The sequence below is a fragment of the Mustela nigripes genome, chromosome 2, assembly GCF_022355385.1.
Source record: "Mustela nigripes isolate SB6536 chromosome 2, MUSNIG.SB6536, whole genome shotgun sequence".
In the NCBI taxonomy this organism is placed as follows: domain Eukaryota; kingdom Metazoa; phylum Chordata; class Mammalia; order Carnivora; family Mustelidae; genus Mustela; species Mustela nigripes.
The window spans coordinates 139,119,182-139,140,967 of NC_081558.1; the positions used below are offsets into that span (position 1 = coordinate 139,119,182).

General features: G+C 38.7%; 1 protein-coding gene across 4 annotated transcripts in view; it reads right to left on the reverse strand.

Moving 5' to 3' along the window:
* Positions 1-10,249: 10,249 nt before the first annotated feature.
* MME (membrane metalloendopeptidase) overlaps positions 10,250-21,786 on the reverse strand; it is a 97,402-nt gene continuing 85,865 nt past the window's right edge. For all 4 annotated transcript variants that reach the window (XM_059391703.1, XM_059391705.1, XM_059391704.1 and 1 more), the window contains exons 21-23: positions 19,347-19,442; positions 18,958-19,034; positions 10,250-11,442 (exon numbers count right to left, since the gene is read on the reverse strand). In XM_059391703.1, coding sequence (XP_059247686.1) covers positions 11,343-11,442; positions 18,958-19,034; positions 19,347-19,442 — 273 coding nt within the window. In that variant the 3' untranslated portion in view covers positions 10,250-11,342. The remainder of the gene's footprint in view (positions 11,443-18,957; positions 19,035-19,346; positions 19,443-21,786) is intronic.

Consider the following 21,786-nt stretch of genomic DNA (forward strand, 5'->3'; position numbering starts at 1 on the left):
TCTCTGGCAGTAACAAGTAAGAGAGCCCGCAGCTGGGATCCCCATGCCCTCGGTGTCCAGCGTCAGCGCTCTGGGAGCCTTATTACTGGGAAAAGGTGGCCATGTCTGTCCCTTTCATGGGGATTAGCAGAGCAGTAGCCCCCTTTGTACATTAGGAATTGGCATGAACAGGAAAAGTTTTCGGAGAAACCTGGGGCCAGAGAGGAGAGAGTTCTTGAGTGGTTGAGTGTGCTTGCCTTGGTGTGACAAGGAACATGAGTGTGGTCCTCAGAGGACCACAGAATACATTTGGGAGGAAGTTGAGATCTGGAATTTGTTCCTACATAATGAATGGAAGTTAAGACAGAGGGAAACTGGGGGGGCAGAAAGTCTCACTTTATAAATGAGTTAATGTTTTATAAATGGTTTATAAATGGTTAATGTTCTTAATCTGTTGTGTACAGTGTTTGCGGCCTTATCTAACAGAGCTCCAAGCCTGCTGCCTCATTGCTCTTGGACTTGTCATTGATTTGCCCTGATTCCCAGAAGAGGGAGGGGCTCCCACACAGCATCCTTTCTCTTCAGGGAACAAGGGATGCTGAAGTTGAAATTAAATGAAACTCTTCCCTAAAATATCCTCCTCGCTTTTCTCTTCAACTCTGTTTCTTTTCTGTTTCCTTGACCTCCCTTTGAGTACCATTGGCTACTTCTGATTCAAAGCTCCACAACAGACCTAGAACCACACTATAAGCAAGTCTCCCTTGTTCTGGTCTTCTGTTACAATTTTCTTTTTTTTTTTAATGATTTTTTTTAAAGATTTTATTTATTTATTTCAGAGACAGAGATCACAAGTAGGCAGAGAGGCAGGCAGAGAGAGAGGAAGGGAAGCAGGCTCCCTGTGGAGCAGAGAGCCTGATGCAGGGCTTGATCCCAGGACCCTGGGATCATGACCTGAGCCGAAGGCAGAGGCTTTAACCCACTGAGCCACCCAGGTGCCCCTGTTAAAATTTTCTATTCTAATGATGTCTGCTTAGCACTAGCCTTGCCTCTTAACTTTAACCTTTTCATTTAAATTCAGTTATTCAACACATCATTAGTTTTTGATGTAGCATTCAATGATTCATTAGTTAGTCACATATAACACGCACTGCCCATCATATCACGTGCCTGAATAATGTTAATCTGGCAAAATGTTACATAAGTCACTTTATAAAATGATTCAAAAAAGGGTTTGAGATTGGCTTAGTTGGAATATATTGGAAATATTTTGACAGGAGTGTTTGGTAGTAGAAGGATTGGGTACAATGACATACACTCAACTCATGGTCTCCAAACCGGAAAGAACTTGATTGCTGCACTGTCTGGATACTGCACCAAGCCCAAAAGGTACTATGGTGAAGAAAACAGACATGAACTCTCGTGTTGGTTCCTAGGTGGCTGGTGTCACATTAGCACAATCCCCTTTTTTGACAGAGAATCAGGCTTTAAGTTTCAAATGCACTTACAATGTGTAAGCTTTTTAGTCTGGAATTCTAGGTCCCCACAATTGGGCCCCAAACTACTTGAGAAGTAAATTTTCCTCTGGTTAATTGTAGACACCCCCTTCGGCTCTTTGAAGGATTGTCCCATTTATCAACTTTGACTCAAGTTGTTCTCGTCTCTTGGAATTCTTGCCTTGATATTTTCTCTTTAAAAATCTGTCTGTCTTGGGGCACCTGGATGGCTCAGGTTAAACATCTGCTCGTTCGTTAAACATCTGCCTACAGCTCGGGTTGTGATCTCCAGGTCCTGGTATCAGCCCCACAAGGGGCTTTCTGCTCAGCAGAGAGTCTGCTTCTCCCTCTGCCTCCGCCTCTCCCTGTCCCCCACCCGCCCCACTCATGCGTTTTCTTTCCCTCTCAAATGAATAAAGAAAATCTTAAAGAAACCTATCCATCTTTAAAACCTGGTTTAATGATGCATCTTACCGAATATAGTCTCATTCAAACTCCTTTATCATTTCTGCCATGACTAGACCCTATATCATAGTTAGTCTGATGTCAGTTAACCTCCTCAAGTTAGCATTAGTCCACATGTTGCCATTGCATAAATCAGAGGAAGGCACCTCTTTCTCAACACACCTTACATTCATAGATTGGAAAACTGTGACATGTTAGAGTACTGAGAATATTAGAGCCATCAGTGAGAAAAGTTACAAAACACAAATCTGTTATATCTAAGACAAATAAGAAGTCCCCTAGATTGTGTTACTTCAGAAGACCCCCCTGGTTTCACTTATTAGATTTCACGTTGCCTTTGGTCATGGCCAGTGGGTGCTGGTAAATGATAAACAGCTGGATCTCTGGGAAGAATCCATCAACCAACCCATCAACCGAACAGCCAATCCTGACTTGCAATGTTGGCTGATCTGAAACTTCCAAAGTGGTATCTACTGGCTCACAAAGTTCATAAAAATGTAAGAATCAGCTCTTATCAGCTGGTCATAGCTGGCTCCCGCATACCACAGGCTGGGCTTTGTTCATCGATATTTCTTTCTACAGAACTCAGCAAGAATGAGGAAGTCATGAGCAATGCACATATGGGACTTGTGGGTATTGGATGTTGAGAAATAAGGAACATTCTTGGTGTTGCTACCAAGAACAGCACGCACTTGCCAGTGTGACTATCTCCTCTTTATTTTTAATGTTTGAGTTCTGGGGCAATATGTCTTTTTTATGACATAGCTGAAGTGTAAAAGTTTCTGAGAACACAGCAATTCATTAGCTTGCCCTAAGGTAGAAATAATACCTGTAAATAACCTTTCAGGAAAACCAATATGCCAAGTGCACTAAAATCTCAAGGCTGTTTTATGATTAGCACTTCCACGGTCCTGGGTTTCTATTTTCTCAAAGCTTTGCCTAAACAACTTCTATTTTAGTTACTTTAGTGGATAAAGCCATAAATATTTTCCTGACATATTAGTGCTTATACAGGGAAGGCCCTGTTGGTAGATAATTAGTTTGCATGCGGAGATGAAACGTGGGTGATAGGCAAGGCTTGTTAAGTATCAAACACCTAATCTCTGAAAGGTGAATTATGTTTATTTTATAAAGGCCAGTGTTTCAGTCTTTGCATGAGTGAATCAGGTATGACATCGTATTAGTGGAGAATAATGAAAATTTGTATCCAGTTATTTCAAACTGACGTCATACCATATACTTCACTACCTAGTAACAGATAATAGTTTAAGTATTCTTTGATTTGATAAAGTCGTGTGTATTTGCCATTAGAAGATAATATCTGAGTGTAGCACAATATTCAAAAACGTTTAAATTATTCTGAAGTATTATGTAACTTGCAATATTTATTCCTACCGTATTTTCTACAGCTGCTATAACAAATTACAATCTGTTTGTGGTTGAAAACAACACAAATCTATTATTTTACATTTCTGTAGGTCAGAAATCGAATAGGGGTCTCCTGGGGCCAAAATAAATGTGTCAACAGGGCTGTGTTCCTTCTGAAGGCTCTAGAGGGGAGCCTGTTCCCCTGCCTTTTCCACTTTCTAGAAGCTGACTGCATCCTTTTGTTTGTGACCTTCCTCCACCTTCACAGTCAGCCACAACTGGTGGAACTCCCATCGCTTCACTCTGGCCTTGGCTGCCTGTTTTCGTTTTTAAAGGCCCCTGGGTAATCCGGGATGATCTCGCCCTCCGAAGGTCCGGTAACTATGAATTCTCCTTTGCCCTGACATATTCACAGGTTCTGGGGATGAGGAAGTAGACACCTTTGGGGACACACATTCATTTACATTTTCATGTTTACTTCGGCGCAAACGAAGTTTCGAAGGAGTTCGACAGCTTCCCCAAGGTCTCTGGGCCGACACCATTTTCTGAGCAAAGTGAAGAGGACTTGCCCAAATTGTTTCCCGTGGAATAACCGTCTTACTCAAATCTTCAATTTTGTTTTGAGTGTGTTCTTGCTTTCACTCTTTACTTTTGAAGAACTCCTCTGCTATTTAAAGTTTGCAGGTTTTGTGCTTTTTCTGTTTCAGGAATGTCTAGTGAGGAAAATGGTTTAAAAGGGATCAAGTAAATGACTCACCTAGAGCAACATGAAAGACAGCACAGGACGAGGAAAAGACAAAATTCTAGTCTTTTAGCTAAAAGCCCTCATATTTTTAAAGACCTACCGGCTTTATCAGTGTCAAGAAGTCAGAGGTAGACCATCAAGGTATTGGGGAGCCAAAAGCTTGCTGTGTAGCCATTGGGCTGGTCTTTGCTTCGACCTTGTGTGTCCCTAGGTCTCTCTGGCTCTCTCTGGATTCAGATTTTTTCCATAACACTGTGCCCTAGTTCCTCTGCACGATGATCTCTTTCATCATCTCCAAGGAGTTTGGTTTGCAAAATATTCCATCTGCCTGCCTTCTGGTTTTGAAAAGGCTTTGATCTTAACTCTGATTTTGACTTAGACAATGGAAATTCAGAGAAATCGTTATTTGCTAAATGTGATTTAGCAACAGGACTGGAATCAGAGTAGAATTCCAAGTTTCCAGGAGTGGGAGTAATATCCTTATCATACAACTTCTAGCAAACACAAGAAACGCACAGGATTCCTTTCAAAGTGGAGTGATAATGAGAAAAGTTTGAAAATAGTGTCGGATATCTGAAGAAATAAGGGAAGCTTTTCTTTCAAGAAATGCTTACAAGACATGTAAAAAAGCTAACAGTGAACACGGGATAGCTGTGTCAACAGTCTCACAGGGCACAGTCCGTCCCTTTAGCAGTTATCTGTCTTCGCTGGTGTCAATGTGGACTCCTTATTCGTTGGTTAGCTAATTTTCTGCAAGAGATACACTTAGCCACTATACTTCCTTGCCTTCTTCTCCAACTGACAAAGTCCCATCCATCTTATCAAGTGTAACATTTAAGTGTTACTTCTTCCAGAATGCCTGGCATGCTAGGAAAGAAAATTTTTCTGAATTCTCCGAGTTTGTTTTCTTATTATCTCTTGGCACATCCCACATTCAGCTGCATTTGTTTGTGTACAGTTTTGATGTCTCTACTATATTAAAAGGCCAGCTGTCTTATTTATTTTTATCTTCTAGTGGGCCCAGCAAAAGATAAATAGGCCTTTTTATGTGTGAAAAGGTGCGTGATGCTTCATCAAAGAAGTGAATGGATACAGTGAACAAGTGTAGGGCCAGCCAAAGACTATCACTTCGTCTTGTTCTTCTTTTCCAATTATTTTTATTTTTGCTTCTAACACAGTACGTTGAACAGCAGATGTTCTAAAAGTATCTATAGATATAACTTTAAAATACTTAATGTCCTTTTAAAAATCACAATGGCTTTTGTAAAGCCATAGAAGTAATTGGAAAAAAAAACCACATTATTTTTCATTTATTTTTCTTAAAGGGTGTGTTTTGGGAATTATTAGCTACAAATGAGTTTATTTGGATGGGCTGAAATGCATTTTATACTGACATAGAGAGTTTTGATAGTAAATTTATGTAGATTTTGGACTTATACATACCCTGGTTTGGTCCCTGGTCTTATCATTTACCACCTGTGTGAATTTGGGCAAATTAATTAAACTTCTGTGAAACTCAAATTCACCATCTGTAAAGCAGGGGTACCAACATTACCTCACAAGTTAGTTATATTAAGTGGAAACTCTATACATACGTTGCGTACGTATGGTATAATAATGGTATTATTTATACCATTTATAGTAATGTACGTATAATAATACATATGGTATAATAATTGTATTATTTCTCTTCCTTTCTACCCTTCTATTATTGACTTTAAGTCTGCTTAAATAGTAAATCTAAAATGCATGTCTTCATTTTGATCACACAGAATTAAAGTTGGCACTTATTCAAAATTTAATATGTACAATCTGATCCAAACTGAGATGTCTTATAAAGCATTTAAGAAGCATCTGGTGTTACCAGTGTTCTGGACATCTGCTTCTTTAGCTTTCTCTCTTAGGAATGGTGATTTCTTTTCTTTTGGAAAGTTACTCTTCTCTGAGGATAGGGTAAGGGGATCAATGATCATAATTTCTACAACATCACCACTTCCCCACGCCCTCTCTAGTGAAGTAGACATGTTTTCAAAATGGGCTTTTTCTCTAGGATTTTCATTGGGTTTTCTCTAGGATATTAAATGTGGACTATAGTTAGATCCCGTGCTTCCTCTGTGAAGGAAGCAGCTGAGCCTGGGCATGGTCGACCATCACGTCTTTCTTTTGGAGAAAGGCAGCTGGCAACAATAAGGTAGGCACATGAAAGAAGGCCCGATTACTCAGACATGCCCCCTGTTTGGTACTGTGGATCAAGAAAATCTCTAGATTTGGCTAAACTAGCATGAGCGTGATCTTCATCTATGGCCAAAGTCAAAAAGAAACACATGGAAGCAGGGAGTTACCTCGGATTCATTGTATCCTGCTGTCTCCTCCCTATTTAACCTTTAAATTTTATTATCTGACCCCCAAGTAAATCATGGTGCCTCTCAGGTAACATTTAGGTCCAGTCCCTATGTAATTTAATGGATACTGTTTCAGTCATAGGCTATAACCTTAACCTTGGCCATGATTTGGTAGATGGTAGGGTGTTGTATGGCGGCAGACCCAGTGGGAGAGAATGCCAACATTAGCATCCTCAGGGGGAGTAAAGACCCAAAAATCTCTGAAGCACATGGTTTGTTCTCAGGGAGCCATTCTGAGCACAGTCAGTGGAAGGTCTGAAAATTCCCTTGCTCTGTGTCAAGCGGTGTGTATCAAAGCCACCTTGGGAAACAGATCTGGCTTATTGTCGGGGAAGGAGGCTCCTGACCAAAATCTACTTCACTGCATTCCTTGGGTCTAAGTTGCCTGAGTACCAAACTGGATAGTTTCTTAAATAAATGAACACATCTTAAATTCAAAGGAATTTGGTTTCTTTTTTCCTCTCCCTTCCAACTTCTCTCCCTTATTTCTTCTTATCTTCCAAGTAACATTTTTTTTTTAGGTGACTTTTAAGGTGTAAGGTTTTTACCTTAGAGAAATATGTAAAATACAGAGGAAAAAGGAAATAAGAATCACCTATAATACTACCACTAAGATATTCCCTATTAATTTCTGGCACATATTCTTCCAACTCTTTTCTATGCAACAATATTTTAACATAATTGAAATGATAATGTATTTCTAACATTGCATCCTCTTCATGTTTTCTTTGAACAAATCTAAACATTTTCTCCTATTTCACTTTTTCCTTCCTATTGCTTTGATATTAAAGGTAGAGCTGCCATAAACATCTTAGCATCGCCTCTTTGATGACGAATTTCAGGAGACACAGAGCATTGATAGCATGTGTTTTGAAAGATTTACACCAAGGTAAATAGATAATCTGGATACTGTACTTGGTCCCATTTTTGTCTTCCTGCATACAGAGAAAACTTTTCAGTTGCATTATAATTTGATATGATCAGAGCAGAGATGACAACCAAGTGCATTTATAGGAGTTAACAGATGTTAACACGTCTGACACCTGAAAAAAGTATCATTAGTTTCTCGGGAGGAAGGAAATTCAGAAATATAAAACTTGGTCACAATTGCTAGACTTCCAGTCTTCCCGCACTGTTCAAGCCGAGAGCCCATCATTATTTCTGGCAAGAGTCTATGCTCATTTTTCTGCCAGGCTTCTCCTGCACAGTCTAGAGGATCTGCTTTGTTGAACAACAAAATAGAAGCACAGTAGTTTGGCTACAAAGTGGAAAATAACAGTAGTATTTCTCACGTTTTAGAGGAAATGCAAAATACAAAGGAGTTAAAATTAAGACATTGTTAAAGAAGAGATTAGAATGCAATATACACGTGCCACTTTGACAACAGTCACAGGTGGCTCCTCTCTTCACCTGATTAATCAAGTCCAATCCTTCATTCAGCCCAGGGATGGTACACAAAGACAACTTGTGTTTCTACCTAAGTCATCATCTGGTTATGCCTCTGACTCTGTAACACTTGGAAACCTTTTCACTGAACTTTTGCAAAGAAATCAGACCAGAAAAGCATGGTATGTTTGGAAGAATGCAGTGGTATATGCAAGAGAACATTGGTGAAATAGTTTATATCCTTCATTTTTAAATGAAGCCTGCAGGAAGCGTAAGATGGCAGGGACAAAAGCTCCATTTTGGCCATAACATTTTTCAAGGGGAGGCTGGAATAGGCAAATAGGCAGAAAAGCAATACTATGAAAAATGTTTGTTTTTATTTTGTATTTTTGAGACTGGAACTGATAAACTTTCAGATTTTCCATCTTTGACGGGGTCGGGGGGGGGGGAGTCTTCTTTCCAAACTAACAGGTATTTTCTACTTTGAGAATTCCCTCTGTGACAACAGGAATAATAAAGGCTTTAGAGAAAACTAGTAAGAACAGCATGGACCCAAATGAGATCACACTTTAGTACTTGTCTTTGAGATACAATGTGGTCTAACTAGACTCAGGCAATTACACGAGAGTTCTGAAATTATCTTATACATTGGTTCTTCACTGGGGGACAGGTTACGAGCAAGGAAGTACTGTACACATTCTCCTCTTGTTGAGAACTACTGATAGAATCTTCTTTTATTTCATGTGGGAAAAGCAAAGGCCCAAGAGAAGGGATCAAATGCCCAAGGTCACTTTGTCATTAATGGCAGCTAATACTAGAAGACTCTTCTCCCAGGATGGCATCGTTTCCACCTCACATCCAGAACCCACATGGACACTGCAGCATGGAGGCAGATTCCTTACCAATGAGAACTTCTTTCTCTGCTCATTCCTGAGTTATATTGGCTCGCAACCCTTTGTGTCTCAGCTTCTCAACTCTCTTCTTGACCAGAATTCAGCCACGATGAACTAGATTTATGTGTGAGATTACAAATAGGCCTCACGTAGTGGAACAACTCCAGGTGATTGGAACTCATTGAGAGACCCACACAACTCAACAACGATGCCATATACAGTTAGTAATATCCTCACGTGTGAGGGAGGGGGTAGGTATTGGTCTTTTCACTTGGGTGTACCCCTTAGTCCCAGGAAATCTGACATTTCTAGACACAGGAGATCCAGGCATTAGAAAGGCCTTTTCTTTCTTTTTTCCCCAGAAAATTTCACTCAAGTCCTTCCATAAAGGATGGGAGACAGACGTTTTAAAGAGTGGGGGAACTTAGTATCTTTTCGTAATTTATACTAGTTGTTCTTCAGCTGCTCTGACAGGATAGAAACTAAATGATTCAAAGACAGTTGTTTATTTCAGAACTGGACACTCCTATTGCTCTAACCACCAATCTTACTTGTGTTTTCAGTTTCTTTAAGGAAATATATCCATAAGTAGAATCTGAATTATCCATAATAATGGTAGCAGTGATATAAGAAAAAGATAAAGCTATCCGTGTCTAGTTTAAAACTGTATTTTCAATATTTATAATAAGTTGATGAAATATTTGTGGAAATGAGCTCATTAAAATCTCAAGTTAAGAAAGATAGGTAAGTGCAAGTATGTAGGCTCATAACTGCACCATTTGTAACAGCCCCAAACCAGAAGCTTCTCACATGCCTATCAACAACGGAATGGACGAATAACCACACAATAGGATAGTATTGAGTAATGACACTGAGAAACCCATAGTCGAATGCAACAATACAGATGAATCTCAAAATGTAACACTGAGTGAAAGAAGCCAGATACAAAAGAACACATGCTCATCGATTAAAACTAATGTATGAAATTAGGAGTCAGGACAGTAGTTGTCCTTGGAGGAAGGAAGTGGTGGTTGGAAGTACTAAGGACTAAGGCACTAGTAATGTTTTGTTTCTTAAAGGTGCTGGTTGCAGGGCTGTGTTCAGCCAGAGAAAGTTCACTGAGCTGTAACTCATGTTTAATGAAACTTTTGTGGATACACTATATTTTCATAACTTTTAAAAAAGGTAAATGGGCATTTTTCAAGAAGCAAAAACACAAAACATATTTTGAAGAGTAGTTCCCTCATTTTCATTTTTTTAGGAAAAAAGGGGAAAATGCCTCTTTTGTAAACTATTAATCAAGTAATGAAATTAACCAAACGAGACAAAAGGACAGGGAAAGAGAAGGAGATAAAAGCCTCAAGAGATAAATTCCTGTCAGGGACTAGACAGTGTCCTCCCCGAACTCTATGTGAGTTAGGGTTTCAGAAGCAGTCTGTGTGAGGTGGGGAAGCCTCCCATCTATATTAAGAAATGCACTTTCCAAAGCTAGACAGCTGGCACAACAGGCTTGGTGAATAATGGGCTTATAATTTCAATTTATTATCAAAATATTTCCATCAGATGACACACCTGAAAAGATAAGAAGATGCAGAGCTCCACAGACGCAGTGTTGTCCTTTTATCATAGCCCTCAGGAACAGAGTTTATTTTGAAAATCCCGCTTTAGACAACTGTCCAATGACAATTTTTAACCCAGAGTTTGTGCTTAAAGCTTTTGATCAATATGATTGATAAGTTTAAAAAGTCCCAAATCTTCCTGTGTACATCACTTTACAGATCTTGGTCCATAACTATTCATCTGTCTGAAACGTCAGTATTCCATGATTACTTATAATAATAATTACTTAGTCATAAATGTAGTTAATAATTAAATATAAAAATTATTATTTATACATTACTACAAATCTCTTAAAAAGATCAAGTTTTGAGAGAGAGAGAGCTAGAGAGAACAAGAAATTGCTTAGAAAATTGCAGGGAGCCCCAAGAATCTCAGTATTGGTGAAAGCAGGTACAATGAAAACCAGTTTCAGACATTCATTTTAGCCCTAAGAGTAGCTTAAAATAAAATGATCTCAGAATGAATAACTGATGATTGGCAAAATTGGTTTAAAAATTACTTTAAGTCCCAAGGCCCCAAGATGTATAAGAATTCTTTGGAAGAGTTCTGTAGGAGCGAAATATTGCAAATAAAAGTAAAGATAAGTAGTTAGGCAATGTGCTTTTAACCCTCATGTCACAACTGTGCTGTTGGAGCCAACTGTATGCTTCAATCTCTTTAACTTCCCTTTGATTAGAAATCCCAGTCTACATCGAGTGTTAAACACTGTTTTCAAACTGGCAGATCATATGAAAAACAGAAATGAATGGTAATATCTTCAGAGATCAAGCATTATTTACACAGTGAAAAGTGATTGATTTGATAGACACCGGACCCCCCCTCCTCTCTCCACACCTTTTCCAGAATAACCTAACTTCATTTCTAATATGATGCTCTGTCATCTCTGTGAACTAACCCCATGTAATTACAATGACCTCTGTGGATAGAGTTCCCCATTTCTGTGGTGTTGGCCACAGAATCTAGCCAAGGGCCACACCGCTTTTTCTGAAGATCACCAAACTCGGCATTTCTTTTCTGGATTCATGTATGAATTCTTGCGGCAGTGGAAGGCCTCTGAAAACTCGGGGGAGTTCTGCAAAGTCCCAATAATCCTGTGAAACAAAAAAAAGTCATTGTCAGCATTTGATACTTAGGCCTATGCCATGTAGGAGCTCTACAGAATTTCTTCATGTAGGCCTATCAAGGGAATTTGAAATTTACAGCCTGAGAGGAAAAAAAAAAACATTCTACTCATTAACAGAATTTTTAAATGGACAGGCAACAACGTACAGGAGCACAGATTTTGAAGACTGTGTGGCTTGAAGCCTGGTTATGAGTTGTATTTATTTAGTGCCTCTGTGCTTCAGTTTCCTTTCCTGTAGGATGCATATAATAGTAACCTGCATCTTACTGTTGTCATGGGGGAGTTAATTTAGAAACACCCTATGCATGTTGTAAAATAAGTGAATAGTTGATATTCAGAATTGCAGTTATTAGAAGAGGAGTTTGGTCAAAAATAACATCACGATTTTTCAGTACATCTTGGAGGGCTCACATGATAAATATAATAGACTTTAAATAGATATTTGTTGATCTGATCTAGTAAGGAAGATCATTCTTTTCTTTTCTTTTTTTTTCCAAAAGAACTTCATAGGTACCAGAAACTGGATTCAGCCTGAGTTAACTGGAAAGGGCTGGCAAAAAGTCAACATCTTCTTATCTCTGACCTCAATGGGCAAAAACAACACTGACTGACCCACTGTCGGCACCAAGCAGCATTTGAGAGGAGAGAGAGGTCAGTACAATGATGCAGAAGTCATGTTTTCCCATAAACCCCAACCAGCTCCCTTCCTTCTCTTTCAGCTGGGACCATCCCACCACACCCACCTTGGGTTGAGAGGAAGGACAGGGAGGCAAATAGACGAGAGTGGTGGGAAGACCTTGGGCAAGGGACAGGAGAGTATGTTCTAATTACTGAGCTCTCCATACATGGCAGGTGTGCTAAGTATAAATCTTGGCAATCTTATCTCCTCTGACCCATTCTCCACACAGCAGAATGATCTCTAAAGTTTAGGTCAGATTCCCTAATTCCCTTACTTAAAAATTTCTAAGGGCTTGAATGAAATTCAACTCCTCTCTATGGTCTCCAATGTTCTGATGGTTCCAGCCTACCTTCTCGGCCTCCTCATAGTATGTTTCTCTTCCTGTTTCTCATCAGGCTCAAACTACACGGACCTACTTTCCAGCCATCAAACCAGCCATTTCTTTCCCTCTTCAGGGTCTTCTGTTCCTACGGACCAATACCCTGGAAATTACTGCCAAATGACTCCATGATCTACTCCTTCTCAGCTTTCTTGCCTCTTCGCAAAGGCTTTCTTCAAAGAATGTCCTAATTAGTTCCTCTCACCAGCAGTAGCCCTATCAGTTCACAGTGATTTGTTCTCCTTCTTGACTTTGTGACATCAGCTTACACTGTAATCGGAGAGCAAAATCCTGTGCATCTCTGGCTCCCTGCTGCCCTCCACGCAAAGCCTCACACAGTGCTTTGTGTATTGTAGGACTCAGCACATACTTCCTGAAGAAACGAGCCTGTCAGCTGGTCATGGTGATTACAGATATAGGAGGAATAGGACATTACGAAGAAAAACACTGCTTAGCATTTTTGTGTTTATTTGCTACTATGGACCAACCATGAGAAAAAGCAAACATTTCTTTTCTTTATCCCCATTCCAGGAAAGACCAATCTGTATCTAATTTCTAAAAGTCAGACTTCACCACATCAACCATCTCTCCATTCCCAATATCACAACTCCCCTATCCTTCAGGGAGAATGTAAACTTTTTGGTTGCATGGTTATTTATTTATTTATTATTTTATTTTATTTTTTTAGTACTCCTATAGGAGTCCTAAAGATTAACAGGAGTCTTCCTGGTACGGGAGTGTTGAGGTGGGGTGGGGGCCAGATCTCTTAATCCCCCTGAGATGGAGAAGACAGACCCCCCCCAAAGGTGAGGAGGGGCCCAGAATGGTGGGTTGTATGAATGACAAAGACATGCTTCCCACTGTGAGCAGGGCCCTGAGAAGACCTCTGAGAGGATGGCGAGTAATATGGGGCAGACTGAACTTCAAGGGCAGTGGTTCCTGAGGCCCTTGCCCATGACCACCAGAAGGAAATGAAGCTGCCTGACTTCAGATGAAGCCCTTGAACTGCAGAGATATCAGCAGGGCCATGGCAGGCTGGAGATAACTGGAGGCTAATTCCCTAGTTTCTGGGTCTTCGGATTCCCACACAACCCTAAAAAGGAACACACTGAAAACTACTGAAATGTCTTACCTCCAAGCTTAGGGTGGGAGCTTGGAGATTGAATTAATTTGCTATAATAATGATGATGATGATGATGATGATGATGATGTGTCATTTCTTATATCTGAAAGCCCAAGAACAAATTCACTTGATGCTTGGTCAAAAGTGGTCATATATATGTAGGAACAAAAAGACTTTTTTATTTTTAGTAATCTCTAAACCCAACATGGGGCTTGAACTCACAACCCCAAGATCAAGAGTCCCACGTACTACCAACTGAGCCAGCCAGGCACCCCAAGGAATAAAAAGATTTTTAAATATCAGGAATTTGTATTGGTCTTTAGTCTGTTAAGTTTCTAGACTCATGGACTCTGAGACAGAGAGAAACCTTGTTTCTTTTAATTCAATCCCCTTCCCACTTCAGGAAGCCCTATGTGCTGGCTGAGTGACAATCATCACGGCAGTCTGACTTGTTCCTCAAATGGAGCAATAAGCTCCTTGATGGACAGGGAAAGCATCTGGGATCTACATACTGGAAGAAAAGCTCTTTTCTGTTTTCATTTTATTAAACTTTTTTTTTTTTTAAAGGATTGTATCTTAGATATAATCATATGGGGACAAGTACTGCAGTAAAATGTCCAAACCCATGATTTAATTCTACATTTGTTAAAAAAAAATGAGGGGAATGGAAAAAAACAAAACAACCCACACACCTCTAAGAAGGGATGTCTTCACAAAGCACCCACGGCTGTTAGCCATGTAGCAACACTCAACCTAATGCACACTGACCTCTCCATCTCCGTTCCAGCTCTTCTCTTTCCATCCAAAGGCTTCACCTAAGATCACTTGGTGCTGAATAATTAGGTCAACCATGTACCAGGACTTCACTGACCTTCCTAGGATTCTGATTAATGTCTTATTGTTTACATTAATTCTTTGGGTGGATGACATAAATAATCTATTTCAGAAAGTGGATACATTATTAATCAAATGAATCCCTTATCTTAAGAGTGGGGTCATATTTCATTAATATTACATAAAAGACTTCCATGAATTTCATGCTATATGAAAACTGTACAGTGTTTGTGTTTATAATAACAAAAGATAAATGACTTTTATTGGTTATTTCTTAAAGTGATTTACTTGAAATTTTGACTTTATTATATAAAATGTTTTATTGTACTGTTGTTGTTTATTCCCTTGGCAAATAATCACTTGTTTTAAAAACATCTAAGGGATATGGAGCTGAACTTCAGCTGACCAAGAAGACTACTCCTGATTATACTTAACTGGATTTTTAAATTACTGAAGGAGCTTTTTGCAATTAATTGGTCTTCTGACAACCCTTTGTTACTTCTTTTAAATGAATGACTTGGTTACAAGGTTAACTAGCTGCATTCATAAATATACTATCCAATCTTTATCCCTGTTTTTCATGATTTTGTTAAAGGAAGGTCCCATTGATCAGCACATGCTCCACTATAAATTCACAAAGAAACAAATGCCTGAGTGGATTCCCAGATGTGATCTGAAGATTAACATTTACAAAATATCAGAGACAATGTTAATATTTAAGGCAAATAGAGGAAACATTAGTATTTCAAAGAGAAGATTTAGCATACACATACTAACTAATGGAATAACAGGGAACAGAATCACCATATTACCAGAATATGTCTACATAACACACCAGAAAGAATATCTTACAAGTACTAGAACTTAAGCTGTGGAAAAAATATCTTGTTTTATTAGTGGTGTTAGTTCTATGAAGTCCCCTTTTATTCTGAATGGAAGATAATATTGAGCAACTTAAGCATCTAAATGAGCACTACTTTTACTATTTAGTATACATTGGTATCACTTTGTCCCTTTGGACATGCTTTAAAAAATGTATCAGACCCTTATATACTGTTGAGAAGTATTACATCTGGATAACTTTAGAGACACATCTGTAGATTAGATGGCCCATATGAGCACAATAACCATTCCAAGTGGGGACAGCGAACAGAAACTGAATTTCCAAAAAGAAGTCATTTAAATTGTGAGTTCAATTTCTAGCACATCAAGGAGAAATGTTTTTATTTTAAACACTAAAGTTTTAGAAGTTTATCTGAAGTACATAAGACTTTAGGAGGAATAAAACAATTACAGCTCAGACCTAACAAGTGGTTTTAGAGATTCAGCTTTATGTCGAGTATAATTTGCCCTCTGTTTTCATACTGTGGTATTCAGGCACAAGGTTACAAAATCTCTCTCTACTTCAGAAATGTTTCTACACAAGCCACTATGCACAATTTCTCAATAGCAATTCAGCGTCTATTAGATTTTAAGGCTCTTTAAAAAATATGTTTTACTTTGTACAGCCAGGAAGCAGCCTGTTTCCAAAACTAAATGTAACCTCAACCTTTTGCCAAGGAAATCCCTTTACCTCCAGAGAAAATAATAATTTCCTTGACAAAAGGTTGGCATTCCATTTACCCTTTTTAAAAAACAACACATACTTTTCATACAATAAACAAAAAATAATCAGAGGCATCTCTTGCACCAGAACAAAGAATGTTATAAATAAAGCCGCGAATAATTTTACATATTTTATAATAAAATAATAGGTATTTTTACAGAGAGCAAATTTTATGTATTTATAATATAGTTGTTTTCAGTTTAAAACTGAGGGTAGAAAACAGTTACATATTTACCTATATATCATTTAATCAGTGATCAGTTACTGACATTCTGAATTATCCAGACGTAAGAAATGGGCACAAAAATCCCCTGACTCTCAGGTAATAAAAACTGTTGCAAACTCCATATGTTTACTCCTGGGGATTCTTATTCTGTTCAGACCTTTTTTTTTTTTTTTTTTAAGATTTTATTTATTTATTTGACAGACAGAGATCACAAGTAGGCAGAGGCAGGCAGAGAGAGAGGAGAAAGCAGGCTCCCCACTAAGCAGAGAGCCCAATGTGGGGCTCCATCCCAGGACCCTGAGATCATGACCTGAGCCGAAGGCAGAGGCTTTAAGCCACTGAGCTACCCACGTGCCCCTGTTCAGACCTTTCTTATCTAAAAACAATCCTAGCTCTAATTTTCAAACTTATATATAATAAATATTTTTTCTATATTAACACTAACGCTCTTAACTTGCAGGATAATCCTAATGTAAAATATCTAGAAAGTGAGACGCAGAGGTTAAATAACAACTTATAAATGGCAGAGCCATGGGTGGAACTCAAGTGTTTCTTACTTCAAAGCTTGCATTCATTTTTCTTCCACCATTCAATTATAAGGATCTGCCTCCTGAGCTAATCAGAATGAAGGAATAGGATGGCAAAAGGCAGGCTATATAGTAACAGAAAAGAGAACGAGGGAAGAAACAAACAAACAGGAAAACCCTAATAAAAAGCCAAAATGAAAAGTCAAAAAAGCATCACCATATCCCTACTGGTGGCTCTTTAGTGTAGAAATAAATAGCTCTCCACAGTCTAGCTTTTGAGGATCTCTCTAAGCTAATAAATACTAAAATGCCAACTAATAGTCATAGCAATAGTCTGTGTCATTAAGAAAAAAATGGTAGGTTTTGTTCAGGATACAGTGTTAATAAAGCAATAAGGCAGAAAATGTATTTTAAACAGAGAAATTTTAATACAGCGGTTAAGGTAAAAATGTTAATACTCAAGGGACAAGTTTTAGTTATCAAAAACTTCCAATCTGCAAGCCCCATTCTCTCAGGATGTACCAGGTATTATAATAATATTACTTACACTCATTAGGTTTTTGCACATATATATGCTTTAGCTCATGAGGCTATAAAGGGAAGAGCTCTGACCAATTAGACTGTGATCATGGTTTATGTGAGCTTATAAAAATTGCCCTCTGTGCTTCAGAATGAGATTCCCCTATTTTCTCATCTGAAGACTTCAGTAAGGAAAAAGACAACTTCTAAAAATGAAAACAAAAAGTTACTTAGATAAACTGCAATGGGAATTAATCCAGTGACTTTTGCTGCTCATTATCTAAAAAGAAGTTAATTTGACTTTTCTAGCAAGACTGAATTTACCTTGGATCACATACTTAATGGGCGTACAATAAGCAGTTGTTGAATGAATGAAATTTGAAAGAACGGTTAAGGCAAATTCTAAATGATGGTGATTACGATGGTGATACTAGAACAGGCTGAGTAAACTCTTTAATTTGTAAATGTGCTCTTTTATTGTTTCATAATTGAATGTGGTTTTTCCCCAGGAGTGAATGATCCAGGCAGTATGTGTACATTCATTTTAGGAAGGGCTTTTAAAACTCAGCCCATTAATTCTCTTTTATTCTCAAACTGTTTTCCAAACCACTCCACGAAATTTTAAGTTTGTTTTTTTAGAATTCCTGCCTGAGAAGTATTGTTGATCAGTAAATCAGTGATGAAATGTTAATATTATGTGGGAAGGGGGAGCATTAATAATTCAGTCCTAAATTGGATACACGGGGATCCAGGATTTAACACTGGAACAATGGTTAGAGTGATTCTCTTTCGATACAATGCTCTCTTAGATTTTCTCATCTCCAAAGGACTTCAGATCTCTTCAAACTCAACCTTTCACTCTACAGAGCATTTCTCTCCAGCATCCTTGATGGGCTGTCCTCTGACCTCTCTGCTTCAACGTACTCTCTTCTGGAGTTCTGGGGATAACTATGTTATGTTGGACAACCTCTAATTAAACCACATTTCTCTTGGGACACCTGGTGGCTCAGTGGGTTAAAGCCTCTGCCTTCAGCCCTGGTCATGATCCCTGGGTCCTGCAATCGAGCCCCCGGGCTCTCTGCTCAGCAGGGAGCCTGCTTCCTCCTCTCTCTCTGCCTGCCTCTCTGCCTATTTGTGATCTCTGTCTGTCAAATAAATAAATAAATAATCTTAAAAAAAAAAAAAAACCATGTTTCTCTTTATACATTGAACGGAAATCTTTCTTTGGAAAGGCTACTCATTGGTGCTAGGCCTCAACTTTTCATAGGCTCTTAAAAATGTCTTTGTGCTAGCTTTAAATAGGGCCACTATTCTCAGGCAACATCTTTGTTGGAATCCATCAAGCATGAAGCATAGGTCACGTACATTCTGAGGCTAAGAGCAGTCAAGGTTCTGCCTATGTAAACATGACATTTATCCTGCTGTGTTCTGTTGATCCTATCCGTGACCCTCAAAAGGAAAAACAAACAAACAAAAAAAAACCCTGGTTTTCCAAATTTTACAGTCAGAGTTACAAAAAGCTAATTTCGGAATGTGGAAGTAATGGAATCAAATGTCGGAACAGTTGGACTGCTGCTCAAATCCACGCACCTGAAATTCCCTGGACTGTGAACATCTGTTTTAATGGAGTTGACAGCATACTCTGGCCTGTAGGTGCCACACCACACCTAGGGATAGGAACAGAAAAAGGAACTTAGTGTGCTTGGGTTCCGTCAAAGAGTATTTGTGTACGAAAATTAAATTGGAATTCTGCATTTCTCAACCATTTACTCTTCAAATAATGTTCAGTGATAGGCAACCAAGAACATAATTACCATTAATATGAGCTGATAGTGTTTTATAAACAGTAAAAGTCAGTCACGTCAAATGCTCTGCCACAACTGATTAAAACAAGAAAACTCAGCATGCAATATCTAACTAACTATGAAATTGTAACTCAAAATGATTTTCGTATCTATCAATCAAGAAAGATACAATACCTGGGCAAAGTTCAAGAAGAATAATTGTTTGTGGTTTAGGTCAAGTCCAGGAAGTAATTTTTCTTCACCATTCTTTTTAACATAATTCTGATAGGCCTAGGCAGTTAATGAAATGGAAACATGATGATTATAATTTTCTAAATTCATGTATAAATATGTGCAAAAGACCATCCCACCCCCTGTAATAATCTATTTGCATATGGCAACCTACAACTGGTTCATGGATTAGAAAGAAAACCAGAATTTATTTACAAATGCTTTGAAAATGTCAATGATCAGAAAGTGTCAGTTGAATGAATGGATCACTTATGTAAATGATAAAAAAACTTATCTAAACGTCATTCTGTAGATAGATGGATAAGTCTTGCCAGGTGGAAGAATGAATTGCCAAGGAAGTCATTCTGTAATTGCCATATTTAGCTCAGTTACTACTCTTAGCAAAAAAGATTTACTCCTGACTTTGAATGATTCATGCCAAAAATCAAGGGATTCCTTAAGATCGCTTAAAAATTAGTATCCTATGATTCTAAGCATGAAGATGAGTAATTGTGGTGGCACCCCAGAAGACAAGGCAAATGGACTAAACCTCAGTTACATTAGGAAGAAAGAATTTAGGTCACTTGGATGTCAGAAAGTGTCTTTAATTCTTAAGGCTCTATGAATACTATTGAAAAATGCAGTTTTCTTCTACTAAACATATTTAAGGAATTTACAATAAACTTTCTGAGATGTGTTACTTCCAATTTAATACAAAGGAAAGTGATCAATTAGATAAGCAGAAGATATATTTCATGTCCTCCTCCTTGCCATTAACACAGATTAATTGAGTCTCTATTATGTAAAGATACTAGGAACATGGGGAAGACTTGAGCCTGCTCCCTCCTGGGAGCTCACAATCTAGCAAAGGGGACAGGGTATTAGATGCTATGATTTCATGTATAAAAAATTATAATTTGCCGGGCACTGGGGTTGCTTAGTCATTAAGCATCTGCCTTTGGCTCAGGTCATGATCCCAGGGTCCTGGGATGGAGCCCCACATAAGACTCCCTGCTCAGTGGGGAGCCTGCTTCACCCTCTCCCACTTCCCCTGCTTGTGTTCCCTCTCTTGCTGTGTCTCTCTCTGTCAAATAAATAAATAAAATCTTTAAAAAATGATAATTTTCGTCATTATAGTAAGTCTGTACTTGTTTTAGGTGAAGATCGTCATGGAAGTACCATCAATGCATTTTTTATAGCATTTTTACAGCAATGATTTTTAATCCGTCTGAATTTTAGAAATAACTGCGGGAGAATGAACAGTGCCCATGCCTTCCACTTCCAGGCAAGATGAGTGAGAGGGACTGGATTCACCTTTCTGCTGCAACAACAAATGATGGGCAAAATATATGTGCATGACACTGGACATCAGGCATAAAAGAGAGTGATTGCTCTGAGATGGTAAACAAATAATTTAAGCCCTATAAATGTCCCAGCTTATTGCCTTAAGCATTTCCAGGCTACAACACAGGGAAGGGAAACTCAACTGGAGCCCAAGGGACTGCCTGAGTTGAGAAGGAGCTGAGAGTTCGAGGACACCAAGGAGAGGGTCCTAAAGAGGAGAAAGCTGTACAGGACAAAATCTCTAGAGATCAGATGGGCACCTCAAGATTCACCCAGTAGGTCTTGCCTCAGCAGTGGAGAATAATTGTCCCTAGACTGAGCACTACCCTAGCCCCTCTAACAAGTTATAAAAGCAAGGTCCAGAAGGATCAAACCATTTCTGAGGAATTTAATCATGTCCAAGTATAAAGCTCAAGAATATCTGTAGGAAAATAAAAGTACCTAGCATCCAACGAGGTAAAATGCACATTGCCTGGCATTTAGTCAAAGTATTGCCAACCATTCAAAGGAGCATCACTCTACCAGGATTCTGCTGGGACTCACTCTTTTGTCAACTTTGTAGGCAGTTGAATCTTCCCAAACTCACACTTTGATCATCCATGGTCACTGCCAAGTTATGGGCTCTACCTGTCATCTCTCCCACAATGCTCTGAAGCTTACCCTTTCCTGGCCCAACCACTGCCTCCTCCCCTCTAATCCATACACTTCTATGGTGGGCAAATAATCTTATAACCTCATCCACTGCACAGAATACTCCATCCGTCCTTGTCTTAGAGAAGCCTGGTTTTTCCTGGGGCACGTGTCCCCTGTACCTTCTCAAGCAGATGGTGTTCATTATTCCAAAGCAGATGGTGTTCATTATTCCAAATGTCAACTACCTCAGCATTGGAAGAAACACTCAAAACTACCCTCACTCCTTGTTGCTTCCAACACCATTATTCCTCTACTCATTTGTGAAAATCCCTACTTTTTTTGTGCACATGGCATCAACTAGACCATCTTTTAATCTCTGCTCCAATTATCAAATAATGACATATTTTATGGAGGGTTTACAGCTGTG